This window comes from Gekko japonicus, unplaced genomic scaffold (assembly GCF_001447785.1).
Source record: "Gekko japonicus isolate JY-2015 unplaced genomic scaffold, Gekko_japonicus_V1.1 scaffold891, whole genome shotgun sequence".
Taxonomy (NCBI): domain Eukaryota; kingdom Metazoa; phylum Chordata; class Lepidosauria; order Squamata; family Gekkonidae; genus Gekko; species Gekko japonicus.
The window spans coordinates 384440-400408 of NW_015169802.1; the positions used below are offsets into that span (position 1 = coordinate 384440).

The 15969-nt window shown below is 48.6% G+C and overlaps 1 protein-coding gene across 1 annotated transcript in view; it reads left to right on the plus strand.

The window, feature by feature from the left end:
• The first annotated feature begins 3496 nt into the window (after window positions 1-3496).
• The window catches only part of LOC107115417 (cytosolic beta-glucosidase-like), a 91518-nt gene continuing 79045 nt past the window's right edge, over window positions 3497-15969 (plus strand). Inside the window, exon 1 of the mRNA XM_015417118.1 lies at window positions 3497-3617. Within this exon, the coding sequence (XP_015272604.1) occupies window positions 3497-3617 (121 nt within the window). The remainder of the gene's footprint in view (window positions 3618-15969) is intronic.

Below are 15969 nucleotides of genomic sequence, written 5' to 3' on the forward strand. Positions count from 1 at the left end.
AGCCTCCGGCTGACACATTTTTTGCCTTAGCTACTGAAGGAGGGCTCCAGAGAGTAAACTATTTATGCAGTAGTCAAATCGCTCGCTCACCACTTTAATTCCGGCAATTCCGCAGAGCCATGAAAACGGAGCTGTTTTGTTGGGCGTTCCAGTAATAATTGATTCTGTTGTTCGTGCCGCACTTGTACTTTAATATACAATGCCGTCGTGTTTAAATAGTTTACTTGTATTTATTGGAATTTTATGGAATTGTATTTTATGATGCTCTTTGCTGGTTTTAACATTCTGTGTAAGCCGCCCTGAGCCGCTTTGGCGGGAGGGCGGGTTAGAAATTTAATAAATAAATAAATAAATAATGCCAGTAGCTCACAAAGTATCATTTTTGCTCACAGGACTCCACAGCTTAGAGGGAGCATTGCTTGGGGGCTTATGTCTATTGACCGGGTTCATGTTAACAGGGATTAGATTCAGGTAGGCTGTCACGTTGCTCTGAAGCAGCAGAACAACCTTTGAGTCCAGCAGCACCTTTAAGACCAACAACGTCTTATTCAAGGTGTAAGCTTTCATGTGCACGCACACTTCTTTAGATACATTGAAGTGGACGTTGCCAGTCCATACATATCGCAGGGCTCTTTTTGTAGAAAAAGCCCAGCAGGAACTCATTAGCATAATAGGCCACACCCAACAGCAGAAACTCATTAGCATATTAGGCCACAGCCTTGACAGCACAGCTCATGAGCATATTAGGCCACACCCCCATGTTACCAGAAGTGTGATCATCCAGCCACACGAACCTTTTGCTTCTTATTCTGTTGACCTTGTTTGTGGTTAAAACCCAGGGCCTTTTTTTGTAGCAGGAACTCCTTTGCACGTTAGGCCACACCCCCCTAATGTAGCCAATCCTAATGAGTTTCTGCTGTTGGGTGTGGCCTATTATGCTAATGACTTCCTGCTGGGCGTGGCCAACTTGGGAGCCAGCCGGAACTCTGTTCCTGTGCGTTCCTGCCCAAAAATAGCCCTGCATATAGGTATCTGAAGAAGTGTGTCTGAAAAATGTGCCTGCACACGAAAGCTTGTACCTTGAATAACACTTTGTTGGTCTTAACGGTACCGCTGGACTCAGACTTTGTTCAGATGGGGATTAGGTAAGCCCGGTTTCCCCCCCTTCCCATGTAACCTGCAGCTTGTCTTGCTAGCTGGGCAGTCCAAGGCTGTAGAGAGTGACTCCAAATATAAACCGTCTGATGGCCCTTAGACCCTTTGGGGGATCGCACTGCTGGTCCCACGATGCAATTGGTGCCCCAGGTATCTCGCTGCTGGGCCCCTTATTGCTCCGGATCGCTAGCTGTAGTGCCTGCTATGTAGCTAACCTTGGGGCAGGTTGCCAAATCTGTTAACCCCCCCTGCTTATAGATGTCACTGCTAAAGTGCAAAGTTCTCACTGTTCAGATTGCTCCTCTTTATCAGTTGTGGTATTAAAAAAAACCAACAACTTGCTGGCTACTGCCATGTCCAGGTCTTCAGTCTTTTTCCAACAGCGCTCGTTGGCAGGAAGTGCTTTAGGTCTGCACGGACAGAGCCAATGAGAACCAGCGGTAGAGCCTTGATGCTAGGCCGACTGGCCACTGAGAGCCAGTTTGGTGTGGTGGTTAGGAGAGTGGACTCTAAACTGGGAGAACTGAGTTTGATTCCCCGCTCCTCCACTTGCAGCTGCTGGTGTGACCTTGGGTCAGTCACAAGTTCTCTCAGAGCTGTTCTCTCAAGGGCAGTTCTCGAGAAAGCTCTCTCAGCCCCACCTACCTCACAGGGTGTCTGTTGTGGGGAGGGGAAGGGAGAGGAGATTGTAAGCCGCTCTGAGACTCCTTCTGGGTAGTGAAGGGCAGGGTATAAATCCACACTCTTCTTCTCTTCTTCTTCCTCTTACTAAGCCCCTGGCTTGCCCGCCTGCTGTCTTGAAAGCAGGCATAGTTATTGCGTCCTGAACAGAAATTACGAAAACATTTGATGTTGCATCAGTTGTTAATTCAGTTTGGTGTAGTGGTTAAGTGCACAGAGTCTACTCTGGGAGAACCGGGTTTGATTCCCCACTCCTCCACTTGCACCTGCAGAATGACCTTGGGCAAGCCGTAGTTCTGATAAGAGCTGTTCTTGAAAAAGAGCTCTCTCAGCCCCACCTACCTCACAAGGTGTCTGTTGTGGGGACGGGAAGGGAAAGGAATTTGTAAGCCGCTCTGAGACACCTTTGGGTAGTGAAGGAAGGGGTATAAATCTAATCTTCTTCCTCTTTTTCTTAATATATTGCAAGGTCTTTGGGTGGCCATCTTGCCCCCCCCCCAATTTGGATTTGGCTACATTTTAGCCCATGTTGAGTTTACATCAGGCCTTGGCAGGGGTTGAAGTGCAGGAGCTCATTAGCACAACTCATTAGCACAACTCATTTGCATACGGCACACCCCCTGACATCACCGGACGTGTTCAGAAGGCAACACCCACCGCTCAGGCTCCACGGGACTGTTTTGGATTGCTAGCTATTGGGGGGGGGGATGTGCAGATCTGTCCTCGTAGAGGAGGGAGAGTTTGTACCTGAATAAAGCTTGGTCTTAAAGGTGCCACTGGACTGTTTTGGACTGGGGGCCGGGGGAGCTCTGCAACTTACCTGGCTGCTTCTTGCTCTGACTGAGGGCTGCTGGCAGGGGGTGGGGCTTGTTGCATGTGCCCGCCCCCTGAGCTCTTTACTTTCGGAGCTCCGCTCCTGTGCGCTCCTGCAGGAAATAACCCCTGGCCCTTGGTTTTTCCATGCTGTGACTGCAGCTGGGTAGCCTGTCTTTTTGTGTGTGTGTGTGTGTGTGTGTGTGTGCCCAATGCTCCCTCTAAGCTGTGGAGCCTTGTGAGCAAAAAAACCTACTTTATGAGCTCCTGGCATTAGAGTTGTGAGCAACTGACCTGGCTACTGCATAAATTAGTTTGCTCTGGAGCCCTCCTTCCTGAGCGAAGACAAAAATGTGTGAGCCAGCGGCTAATAAACTCTGAGCTAGCTCACACTAACTCAGCTTAGAGGGAACAGCCCACTCCACGAAGCTTTTTTTGCTCACAAGATTCTTCGGGATTGTTTGCGTGGTGTTCCTTTCGGCCGTGGGGTGTGCTGAAACTAAGAAACCGCTTGTGATTTTTGTGGAGGACATGAACATGTTCTCTTCAAAGACGGGATGCTGAGAGCGTCTGGAAAGCAGCAGAGTATTTCCCCAGGAAGGTCTGCTCATGAAGTCAGTCCAGTTCTTCCCTGTTTTCCCCTGTTTTCCACGGGAGTGGAGAAGGTTAACCCTTGCCCTTTGTACCTGGGCCATGTGTGCTGCACTCCAAGCCAGATTTAGTCCCGAGGTTCATGTTTCACAACTCCTTTCTTCTCTGACAGACGCAGAGTTTGCTCTGGGCGAGTGGAAGTCGGCGAAAGGAAGTCCTCACTGACTCGAGAAGTGTGACGGATCCATCCGGCGACATGGCCTCAACTCCCTCCACGACTCTGGCAACCCCTGCTTACTGCAACTGGAATCTGGAAGATGCTTCCTTCCCGGAACAATTCGCCTGGGGTGCCTCGACCTCAGCCTATCAGATTGAAGGTATCTGATTTTAACTAAGTTAGGGTTTTTGCTTTTTTTTTGCAGCTGGAGTCTCCCAGCGGGCCAGAACCGGCAAGGCCTATCACGTTTCCTAAGAGTTTCTTCCCTTCCTGAGTTTTCTGGTTTCTCTGGCGGCAGCAGAGCTTAAGAACATACCTGGAAACACTTGACAGGAGAGGGTAATAAGAATGGATTCCTCCAGGAATCCCTTCACAGGCGGTATTAGCGCAAGACTGATCACCAGAAATTGTCATTTCTTGTTCAGTCCTTAGCTGCAGATGTGCCCTGCTTTGAATAGCTCTCTGTTCTACAGGAACCTCCAGGCCACCCCAACTCACACCGCTCTGCAACCGTGTTACTAGGCTCCGGGAGTGGACAAACTTCCTTAACTTGACAGCCACATAGAATACATGTCAGATGTTTGAGAGACACGAGACATGAACAAATATCACACATTTTTACTGGCAGATATGCAGATTTGCTTTTTATGGACATGAAACGAGACTGCTAAAAATAACAACAAAAGCGGTAAAAGCAGATATTGATAATGATATTTATTTGTCCAATGACGTTTGTTTGCTAATGATGTTTAGCATCCTCAGCCGCCCTGCCGGGAGCTGCACAATAGGTGTGAAAGAGCCGCATGTGGCTCCTGAGCCACAGTTTGGCCACCCCTGCTATGCTCTGAGACAGAGGTCCCTCAAAATAGTAGCTATAGGCAGAGGTCATGCAGTGGGCACATGCAAAAAGCCCCACCCCCTGCTCCCAGCAGCCCTCAGTCAGAGCAAGAAGCAGCCAGGTAAGCTGCAGAGCCCCCCCCCCCCGCCCTTCCTCCCAAAACAGTCCAGTGGCACCTTTAAGACCAAGTTTTATTCAGGTACAAGCTCTCCCTCCTCTGCGAGGACAGATCTGCATGTCCCCCCCCCCCCAATAGCTAGGAATCCAAAACAGTCCAGTGGTGGGTGTTGGGATTCGAACCTGGAATTCCCAGATCCTGGATTCGAACCTGGAATTCCCAGATCCTAGTCCAACACTTCAATCAGTGTCAGGACTGTCAGAAGTGAGGTGCCTAGTGACCTCGGTAAGCACATGGGATCATAAGGGGAAAGGTGGTCCCTGAGATACGCAGGGTCCAGGCCATGAAGGGCTTTAAAGACAACCAGTGCCAGTTTGGCGTAGTGGTTAAGTGTGTGGCCTCTTATCTGGGAGAACCGGGTTTGATTCCCCACTCCTCCACTTGCGCCTGCTGGATGACCTTAGGCAAACCATAGTTCTTTCAGAGCTGTTCTCTCCGCAGCAGTCCTCGAAAGAGCTCTCTCAGCCCTACCTACCTCACAGGGCGTCTGTTGTAGGGAGGGGAAGGGAGAGGAGATCGCAAGCCGCTCTGAGACTCCGAGTGAAGGGTAGGGTATAAATCCAATCTCTTCTTCTTCGTCTTCTTGAATTGTACCTGGAGACAAACAGGTAACCAGTGAAGCTGTCAAAGCACCAGTGATGCCGGACCATCCCGGCATGATTCGTTCAGTAATCTAGGGGCAGCAGCATCCAAATAGTTTTCGGGGCAGTGTTGGATCCCCAAGCATCGAGAATAAATCCACGTTTTCAAGAAAAGCAAAATTTATTTCAAAGCGTTGAAGACATACTCAAACACGTTCTTTGTTAGAACTGGGGATACACAGTTAGGTCAAGCATAATAAAGGAAATTCAAACAGATACAGATCCAATGAATAGCAAGCATTACAGCATCTTAATGAAACGGTTGCGCGCCCAGTCCATGGGAACCAGGCAGAACATCAGACAAAACACAGGTGCAGTACTCATGAGAAAAGCAATAGGCAAGCATTACAGCATCTTCTCCCCCACACAACCTCCAGCAGTTATCTTGTGCATTCCAACGCAGGAGCAGGATGATAGAAAACAAGCCGGGTGCAACAGGGAAAGGATATGTACACAGAGGTCACAGAAAACAGAATGGCAGCTTGCTGACATACTGCCCCCCTTAAAATACACTTACAACACACCTCCCGGGTCGGGCGGGAGATCTCCCGGGCTGGGCGGGAGACCTCCCGGTTTGTCCGGGAACCTCTTGTGGAAACTACGGATCAGGTAAGGGGCCCGAATATCCCCTTCTTCCACCCATTCGCGGTGCTGGGGACCGAAATCAACCCATTCGATAAGGTACCAGAGTTTACCACGTTTCACTTTACAATCAAGGATATCAGCGATCTCAAAATGTTCATCCCCTTCCAAAATGACAGGTGGAGGAGGAGTAACTGCTGGTCTCCAGGGAGACGGGCCAGGATCCTTCTTCAACAGGCTCATGTGAAAAACAGAATGCAGAGCACGTAAATTCTTAGGCAACACAACATCAACCGCTACATCATTTATGACTTTACGCACTTTGAATGGACCTATGAACTTCCACCCCAATTTCCTGCTAGGCCGCAGCATCTTAATGTTCTTGGTCGAGACATACACAAGATCCCCAGGTTTCAGATCAAACCCCACCACCCTACCCTTGTCTGCCTGGGTCTTGTAAGCAGCCTTGGCTGCGTCAAGCGTTTGGCATAGCAGAGGCCATGCATTTTGCAAGGACATACACCATGTATCAGCATCCCCCACAGGACGTTGGCCCATCCCCTCCAGGAAAGGGAGGGGGGGGCTGTCGTAACCAGAGACAGCTTTATAAGGAGACATGCCCGTGGAGCTATGGACAGTATTGTTATAACAATATTCAGCAAGAGGCAACAATTCACACCAATCATTCTGTTGATAATTAGTAAAACAACGAAGATATTGCTCCAGGGTCTGATTAACTCGTTCTGTTTGTCCGTCAGTCTCAGGATGATACGCGCTGCTGAGCCCTTGTTCCACCCCTAAAATGGAAAGAAGTTCCCTCCAAAACTTAGAAACAAATTGGGTCCCCCTGTCAGAAATTAATTTAGCAGGTAATTGATGAATTTTCACCACGTGAGACATAAACGATTTCGCCAACCTCTGAGCTGTAGGCAAGGAAGGAAAAGGCACAAAATGAGCTTGCTTAGAAAATAAATCAACAACCACCCAAATAACAGTGTTCCCTTTGCTCGCAGGGAGGTCAGTAATAAAGTCCATGGACACCACTTCCCACGGTCTCGATGGGGTAGGGAGTGGCTGCAGAAGACCAGGAGGCTTGCCCACTCTGGGTTTAGTCAAGGCACAGGTTTGGCAGGACCGAACAAAAGTCAAGAGGTCTTTGCGCATCTGTGGCCACCAGAACTGTCTGCGGATGAGTTGCAGAGATTTAACAAAACTCCAATGCCCTGCCAGTTTCGAACCGTGAGCAGACTCCATCACCTCCCTCCTCATTGAAATAGGCACATACAGTTTGTCTCCAGAATAAATCAGACCTTCAGGGCTACGGACACAATCTGGCAACGCTTTCAGGGAGGCATCATCATCAGCAGTAAAAGCAGACATATATTTCTGGACCCAGCCCCCCCCCCCCCAGGGAAAAGGGAAGGCGAAGTTTCATCAGAGCGCGGAATCGAGCGCGCTTGCGCACGGGTGACCACAGCCCCCCCCAGGTGGGAGGGGGAAAAAACAGAGTCCATGATGATTTCACGCTGACTGTCATGTTGTGGGAGGCGTGAGAGCGCGTCAGCCAGGGAATTAGCCGTCCCAGGGAAATGACGAAGAGTGAATCGAAACTTAGCAAAGAAGTCCGCCCAACGAAGTTGTTTAGCGTTGAGAGAACGGGGGGATTTCAGCATTTCCAGATTTTTATGGTCAGTCCAGACTTCAAATGGCAGTTGCGCCCCCTCCAACCACTGCCTCCAAGTGGAGAGAGCCAGCCGGATCGCTGATGCCTCCTTCTCCCAAATCCCCCAGTTTCGTTCAGCGTCAGAAAACTTTTTAGACACAAATGCGAGGGGGTGTAAACGACCATCTTCCCCTTCTTGCAAAATAGCGGCCCCCATTGCCACATCCGAGGCATCAGTTTGGACAATGAATTTTTTAGTTTCATCAGGGCGCGCCAGCACTGGCTCAGAGGTGAACATCAGTTTAAGTTTCTCAAAAGCCTCTGCGCAAGCAGGGGACCATTTAAGCGGGGCGCCTGGTTTCGTAGCATCAAACCCCTTCCCCTTGGTCTTTAGCAAATCAGTCAGAGGAAGGGCAATTTGAGCGAAATTCTGGATGAAATTTCTATAAAAATTGGCGAATCCGAGGAACATTTGCAATTGTTTGCGGGTCCTGGGGGGTTCCCAGTCAAGTACAGCCTGTATTTTAGCAGGGTCCATTTCCACCTTCCCCCCAGAGATGCGATAACCCAAAAAGTCAATGCATGTCTTGTGGAATTCACATTTTGACAGCTTTGCAAACAGGTGGTGTTCATAAAGTCGCTTAAGGACCTGGCGCACCAATTTAATATGCGACGGGAGGTCCTGAGAGTACAGCAACACGTCATCAAGGTAAAGGACCACTCCTTTGAACAAGAACTCATGTAGGACCTCATTGATTAGGTTCATGAAGACCCCCGGAGCCCCTTGAAGCCCGAAGGGCATAACGAGGTACTCAAACTGCCCCAAAGGGGTATTAAATGCAGTCTTACTTTCATCCCCCTCCCGAATGCGCACACGGAAATATGCATCTCGGAGGTCAAGTTTCGAGAAGATTTTGCCCTTGGTGGCCTCAGCTACCAAGTCCTTGATTAGCGGGAGGGGGTAGGCATTGGACAAAGAAACAGCGTTCAGACCCCTATAATCAGTGCACAATCTAAGCCCCCCGTCTTTCTTCTTTCGGAAAAGTACAGGCGCGGCGAAAGGGGAGGAAGCCGGGCGAATGAAACCTCGGGCTAAGTTTTTATCAATAAAGTTCCGCAGTTCAACTTTCTCAGCCGGCCCCATCGCATAGATTTTACCTTTAGGTAATTTACAGTCAGGCAAAAGTTCAATAGCACAGTCAGTAGAGCGATGGGGGGGCAATTCGTTAGCTTCATCTTCGCCAAACACTTTCGCCAAGTCTCTATACTCTCGAGGCAAAGAAGCTAACTCTTCCGGCTGCAAAGCGCCGCAGGGGAACTGTGCGGTCGGCTGGTCCCCCCACGAGTCCAACCAGCAGTGATCTACACATTTAGCCGACACAAATTTGACAACCCCTTCTTCCCACAAGATGTAAGGGTCATGGGTAAACAACCAGGGACTCCCCAGTACTAAGTCAAACTGCGATTTAGGGGTAACAATGAAGGATCTGGATTCCCAATGATCGCCAGCCCCCAACCGCAAAGCCATAGTCTCGTGTGTACAAGGTTCCATGGGTGCCCCATCCATTTGGGTAAAAATGATGGGAGACTTCAAGGGGACTATCCCCGCTTCCAGTGCCAATAACACTCTAGGGCTGATGAGATCCCTCCCACACCCAGAATCAATCAACGCTCTCACCCTAACGTGGGTCCCCAGGAGCGGATTCATTAACGAGACAGTCACGAAAAACAGGGAAGGGGTTTCTCTCACCACCTTGGGCGCAGAGCTAGAATGGCCGTGTCGTTTTGCGCCTCTCACAACAGGCCGTTGTCGTTTTCCGCCGTTTCAGCCACCACCTCCTCTTCTGACTCGGCAGCAGACGGTTCGATTCCCTCCAGGCCTTGGGCCGCCTGCAGAGCTTTGGAGAAACGCGGTTTAGCCATCCCCTTCTTCCCCGTCAGCGGTGTCTTCGGGCTTGGAGTAGGCGGCTTGTCTTTTACCTGACGGCTGCCACAATCCACAGCGAAATGCCCCTTCTCCCCGCACTTGAGACAGAGCCCCATCTTCATACGTAGTTCTCGTGCCGATTCCGACAGGCGTTGAGTCTTGGGTCTGGAGGCACTGGCAGCGGCGGGTCTGTTGGTCGTAGCAGCCAAGTCGAGTTTGATGGTGGTGAGCCGATCCTCTGCATTTTCAGCTTCCTGGGTCCAGGCCATCAGGGAGACAGGATTGACAGTCTTCAGAACCGTTTCTCGGATGTCTGCGTTGAGTCCCAATCGATACATCTCAGCCAATATATGATCAGGGTAGTCTCGGAGCTTTGCTGCCTGCTTGTGGAATTCCAGTGTGTACTCGCGAACCGACTTCTTATTCTGGCGGTAGGTGCGGAGAAACGCTTTAGCTCTTTGGCTCGCGTTGACATCTTCAAACCTCGCCCGCAGCGCCCACATGAATGCTCGCAAATTCAAAAGTTCCGGACCGCGGTCATTGTGCAGTCCAACATACCATGTGGCGGCGTCTCCTTTTAGTCTTGCCGAGATGACATCAATAAGACCAGCTTCATTTCGGAACAGGTGTCGGCTCTCTTCTACGAATTTATGCACTCTCACCGTGAAGAAAGCGAGTTCATCTGGGTTGCCGTCAAAGGTAGCCTCCAGTAGATCTTTGGGTCTGGGCCATGGAGGCCGTACCAACGGTCCCAGCTGACCCGGAACTCCCCTGAGAGGGAGACCCGGACCAACCGGTGGCCCCGCTGGCATTGGCCTCATCGGTGGCGGCAGACCCGGCACCGGCGGACCCCCCGGCATCGGCTGTTGCACAGGCCCTTGCTGAGGCGGTCGGACCCCAGTGTGAAGGGGTCGGAGGCGGCCAAGACAGATGTGCAGGCCGGCGGGGAATCGTTCCCCCCATGGCACCCTCCAGCGAGGCTGCCGTCACCAAAGGAGCGGAGGTGTGTGGGACCGATCCGTAATCCCCCTCCGTTTTCGGTAGGTCTCCCTCAGCTCCGCTCATGATCTTGCCAGATTCGGAACGATAGGAGAAAGGGAGTTCTAACAATATGTTGGATCCCCAAGCATCGAGAATAAATCCACGTTTTCAAGAAAAGCAAAATTTATTTCAAAGCGTTGAAGACATACTCAAACACGTTCTTTGTTAGAACTGGGGATACACAGTTAGGTCAAGCATAATAAAGGAAATTCAAACAGATACAGATCCAATGAATAGCATTCCCGCTGGCGGGCTAATGAAACGGTTGCGCGCCCAGTCCATGGGAACCAGGCAGAACATCAGACAAAACACAGGTGCAGTACTCATGAGAAAAGCAATAGGCAAGCATTACAGCATCTTCTCCCCCACACAACCTCCAGCAGTTATCTTGTGCATTCCAACGCAGGAGCAGGATGATAGAAAACAAGCCGGGTGCAACAGGGAAAGGATATGTACACAGAGGTCACAGAAAACAGAATGGCAGCTTGCTGACAGGCAGTCCTACATCTAACCCAGGGCACCTATTTCAATAATCTCTTTGGACACTTGCTGCTGCCTGGAGCACTGAGGTTCCTACTCCTTGTTTAATCCCCTCAAAAGAAGTAAATACCTTTGTGCCCCTGGAAGAGAAGTTAAATACAACAGTTGATTCACCATTAAAATAATAAGAGGGGATTGTTTGCCAGGAAATCCTTCCTCACCTATAAGCCTATATCCTGAGTTTAGAGGAAGCCAAACCTATATTATAAATGACAGAGAAGTCCAGTGGCCCCATAAGGAGGAACCAGATTTATGCCAACATGTGCTTTTGCCAGTTGACGCCCACTTCAGCGGATGCATGGAGTGCCCATTCATTGAAGGCAGATTTATACTTGTAGCAGGAACTCCTTTGCATACTAGGTGACACACCCCTAATGTAGCCAATCCTCCAAGAGCTTACAGAGCTCTTCTCACAGGGGCTACTGTAAGCTCTTGGAGGATTGGCTACATCAGGGGTTTGTCACCTAATATGCAAAGGAGTTCCTGCTACAGAAAGAGCCCTGACTGAAAGTATAAATGTAATTGCTTTGGATGGAGATTCTGTGCATCGTGATGAACTCCCTGACTCTCCAAGGCTTATGTTGGAATTGTGGCCGGCAGCCTGGCTTTGCAAGCCCCTATCGACGTGCAGCAGCCTCTTGCAGCCCAGTCGGAAGTTAATACCCGACTGTTCCCTGTAAGGCCAGATACTGATGCTGAAGCTCAAATACTTTGGCCACCCAATGAGAAGGGAGCACTCACTGGAGAAGACCCCAATGCTGGGAAAGACTGAAGGTCAAAGAAGAAGGGGGCGGCAAAGGATGAGATGGTCAGACAGTGTTATTGATGCAACAAATATGAAATTCAGCAAACTCCGGAGCATGACGGAAGACAGGAGGGCCTGGCGTGATGTGTGTTATGTCTTCGGATGCTGCCTGACGCTAGCCAGAGGCAGCTAGAGCTTCCGTCCAGAAGACAATAGGGACTAGGCTCCTGAACTACTAGTAAGGAGCCAATAGGGACATTGGCGGGAAGTTCAAACCCGCCAATATGCAACCCCGCCAATAGGACCTAGGAGTGTCCCTCCACAATTGTATAAAGTTGGCCATCCAGCCGTTCGTTTATGTTCCATGTGTTAAAGTACCAGTAAACGCGTCTTATCAGATGTCGTGGTCCACGTCCTGATTTATCGAACCCAGTACTTTTCAGTGTGGTCCATGGGGTTGTGAAGAGTCGGACTTGACTGTGCGACCGAACAACAACAACAACACCGACGTGCAGCAGCCTCTTGTGGCCCCGTTGGAAGTCAATATGACTGGGTCGGAAGTGATGTCGTGGTGGGAGGGCGGGGACAAAGCAGCCGGCCAAGGGATTGGAAGCCAGGGAAGAAAGGGGGGGGGGCTCGAAGGAGAAAGAAGCAGCTGCGAAAAGTGAAGCCGGAGGGGGAAGTCGGGGCGCTGAGGTGACCCCAGAGGCAGCCGCTGTTGTACATATTAGATTCCATGTCAAAAATGAAGTCAAACGAGGAGGAAGATCTAAGTTTTATTTCAGTTAACAAGAAAACAGTTGGACCAAATAGTCCATCCAAAATTGACTACTTTCTTCTCAGCATATTCAGGAAATATGCGTCAATTAACAGGAAAACAATTAAACCAAATAACTCATCGAAAATTGACAACTTTCTTCTTTTTCTTCTTTATCGTCTTCTGGATCATATTCTGAACATATTCAGGAAATACACGATATTTTATACATGGACTGACATCATCAAGAAAACAATATTCAAACAGCATAATTGGTTACAAAAGACAGTGGTAATTTGAGTAATAATCCTCTGATTGGCCAGATATAAAGAAATATCTACGTCAAACTAAGTGTTTACTTAACCTAATTTGAATGATAATGGGCAAGGATTCTTCACACGAGTCTAAAATCCTATCTGACCCAGACATTGAAAGGTTTGCCCTAAGAACTACAGAATCATGAACTTTGTACCTATTATGTTGTCTGCTAGCAATATCAGACCTACAAGAGGAAAGCCTTCTATATAACAGGCCTTTCTAACATCCTAATAAAATATTACTTAAAGAATAAATCTATAAAAACCAGAGAAATATGAATATGAACAATCAAGAAGAAAAAAACCTATATATAAAAATCTTTATATTCCCATTCATACTACACCGCTGCTGCTCAAATGGGCCCAGAACCAGTCAGCCTGGAGGCCTTGGGAGCAGTTGAGGGAGAAAGTGCCATCTGGCCTGGGACCAGCATGGAGGCATGAGGGGACCTGCCGAAGGGGGAGGCTTCAGAGGAGGCCGTGCGGCCTGGAAGACGCTGGCCGGAGCAGCAGGGCAGCAGAAGCCACGCGGAGGGCTGGCAAAGGACCCATCGGCTGATTCCAAGCATCTGTATTGCCAAGAGGGGATGGTATCGTGAAGGAACTGGGGGCACAGAGTTCTGGGGACTAATGGGAGTAAACTGTGTAGAAGGAGAGGATGAAGAGATTGGATTTATACCCCGCTGGTCACTTGGAGTCTCAGAGCGGTGTACAGTCTCCTTTCCCCTCTCCTCCCTGCAACAGACACACCATGACGTAGGTGGGGCTGAGAGAGCTCTCTCGAGGACTGCTCCCGAGGAAACAGCTCTGAAAGAATTTGGGATTGACCCAAGGTCTCGCCAGCAGCTGCATGTGGTGGAGTGGGCAATCAAACCCGGTTCTCCCAGATTAGAGTCCACAGTTCTAACCACTACACCAAACTGGTGCTCTTTACCGCTACACCAGAATAGCGCACAGTTGCGGCCAAGGAGGAACACAGGAGAGCGACCCCTTGCTGGTCAAACCATAGGTCTGAGAGAATGGGACAGCAATATATATATTTGAAGTGCCACTAGACTCCTGTTTGATTCTGAGCTAGATTCAAGTCCAGCAGGACATTTAAGACCAACACGATTTTTGAGGAATAAGCTCTCCAGAGTCAACGCTCCGCCTCTATCCGATCCCAACACAGCTACCTCTCCATACATGATTCTGATGTGCCTTCTGCTTATTGTGAGGACCAGATCATGTGATTTAGGGCGCTAACAAAAGGTGGCTTCTGATAGGTCATGTTTATCATACACTTGTGACAATCCCACCCTGGATGGCTGACTTAATTCGTGGTGCATTTTTGCTGGCATAGGAGGGTATAAGCTGTCTTTTATCTTTTAAAAGTGTTGAAATGTCATAGCAATTGTAAGCTTGAAATGTAGTTTCCAGACTCTTACAGCTCAGGCATATCCGCATGAACTTTCAACAGTGCTTCAGGGTGCGGTTCCTCTCGCCAAAGGTCATCTCAGTTGCAGTTAATTTCAGCATTTGAGGCTGATTTAGCTTTTTGCTTGTTTCTGATTTTTTAAAGACGTCAGTTGTTGTGCTTTGTCTTTTTCTGAATTTAAAATTACATTCCGCGCAGAAAAGCAAAACCGTAAACGAATAAATGCCGATGATAACAATGCATACTTACTTATTGTGGGGCTGGTTTGTGTGTCTTAGGAGCAGCTGTGCTCTCGCGGACATACTGCTTGTGTGAACTGGGACTTCAGTTTTTGAGCTGTGTGTGTGTGGATTCTCCTCTGATCCCCTGGGGGCTATTTGAATTTTGACTCAAAGATCAAAGCTTATGAAAATTCATTTCACTGTAGCTTTTTCACTTACCCCCTTTTTTTAAATCATCAGAACTATCCTGTGAGGTAAGTTAGGCTGAGAGAGAGTGACTGACCCAAGATTACCTCATGAGCCTCCATGGCAGGGTGGGGATTCGAACCTGGGTCTCCCAGATCTCAGTCTGACACTCTAATCACTATACCATGCTGGCAGTTTGGGTTGTGAGCAAGCTCTCTTCTCAGCCCATTCTCTCTCCCTGCTTTCCTTCCTCTCTCACACTCTCCTTCCGACCTGCTCTCTCATTCCTGTAATTCTTCTGGAACATTCTGTAGTCTGCACCTCAACTGTCTCTTCCTTCTCGAACTGTTGTCTTCTCAGCTTCTCTTCTCTTTAACCTGTTTTTGGCCGTCTTGTCTTTCCCTGCCAATACCCGAGAGACTTAACGGCTAGCTCCACCCCATGTGATGTCATGGAAGCTCAGCCAATCAGTGTCAGAGGCCTCCATCAGCAGTATAGATTTGTCCAGCCTTTGGGTGCCATCGACGTAATACAAGAGATCGATGGGGCAGTTAGAATCCGAGCCTGCTGTTTTTAAAAGTATCCCGGCTGCTTCAAACCACCCTCTTACAGTCTTTCTTTTTTAAAAAAAGATGTTCTCACAGAATAGCTAAAGCCTGAAGAGTTAAATCTTTCCAAGGGAAGAAATTGAATCTTTAATTGATGTCAAAGTTGATGTGTTGGAAAACTTTCAGTGCTCTGAGGAGCTGACGAAAATACGATTGCCTTGAGTCACCGAACCACGGGAAAAAAACGTGAACCTTGAGAGACACTCAAAGCACTTTGATCTAATAATTGACCTACTTTGAAGGTTGTCCCACATTAAAGTTCAATTTGCCGAATAACCCTGCGTAGATATATTGGTGCATTCAAGCTATGATAAAATTCGGTAAAGAACGGGAGACGTGACAGAAAGTCTATCAGGAGCCCTGCTGTGGAAGGGATATTACATATTCCGGGAATGCTTTAAGTGTCTGCAATATGCTTAACCTTGCATTAAACTTAGATTTAATAAGACAGATGTGTATTAAAGCACTGAATATACTTCAGGGAGCAATTTGGCATTGGCGAGGGATGGGCTGGATGACCTCCTAATAGGTCTCTTCCATCTTTAATTTCTATTATACTAATTGATTATTAAAACTCTTTTTATTGAGGGATGGTATATAACTATTACATAGATATTAATCTTGCGGACCAGCTGATATTTAATTTATAGACAGTTCTAAGCCGTAATGTCCTTTTAATTTTTGAGACAGGGAGTTCTGGAACAGGAAACTCTGAAAAATGTTACTTATTATAAAGACTGGACAATTTTAGCCCTTTGTCATTTCTGTGATCAAAGGACCACTGTGCAGTGCTGGAGGTCAACGGAGTTTAAATACGTTTTTGCTCACATTAAAGTGCACATGCTCCGTCA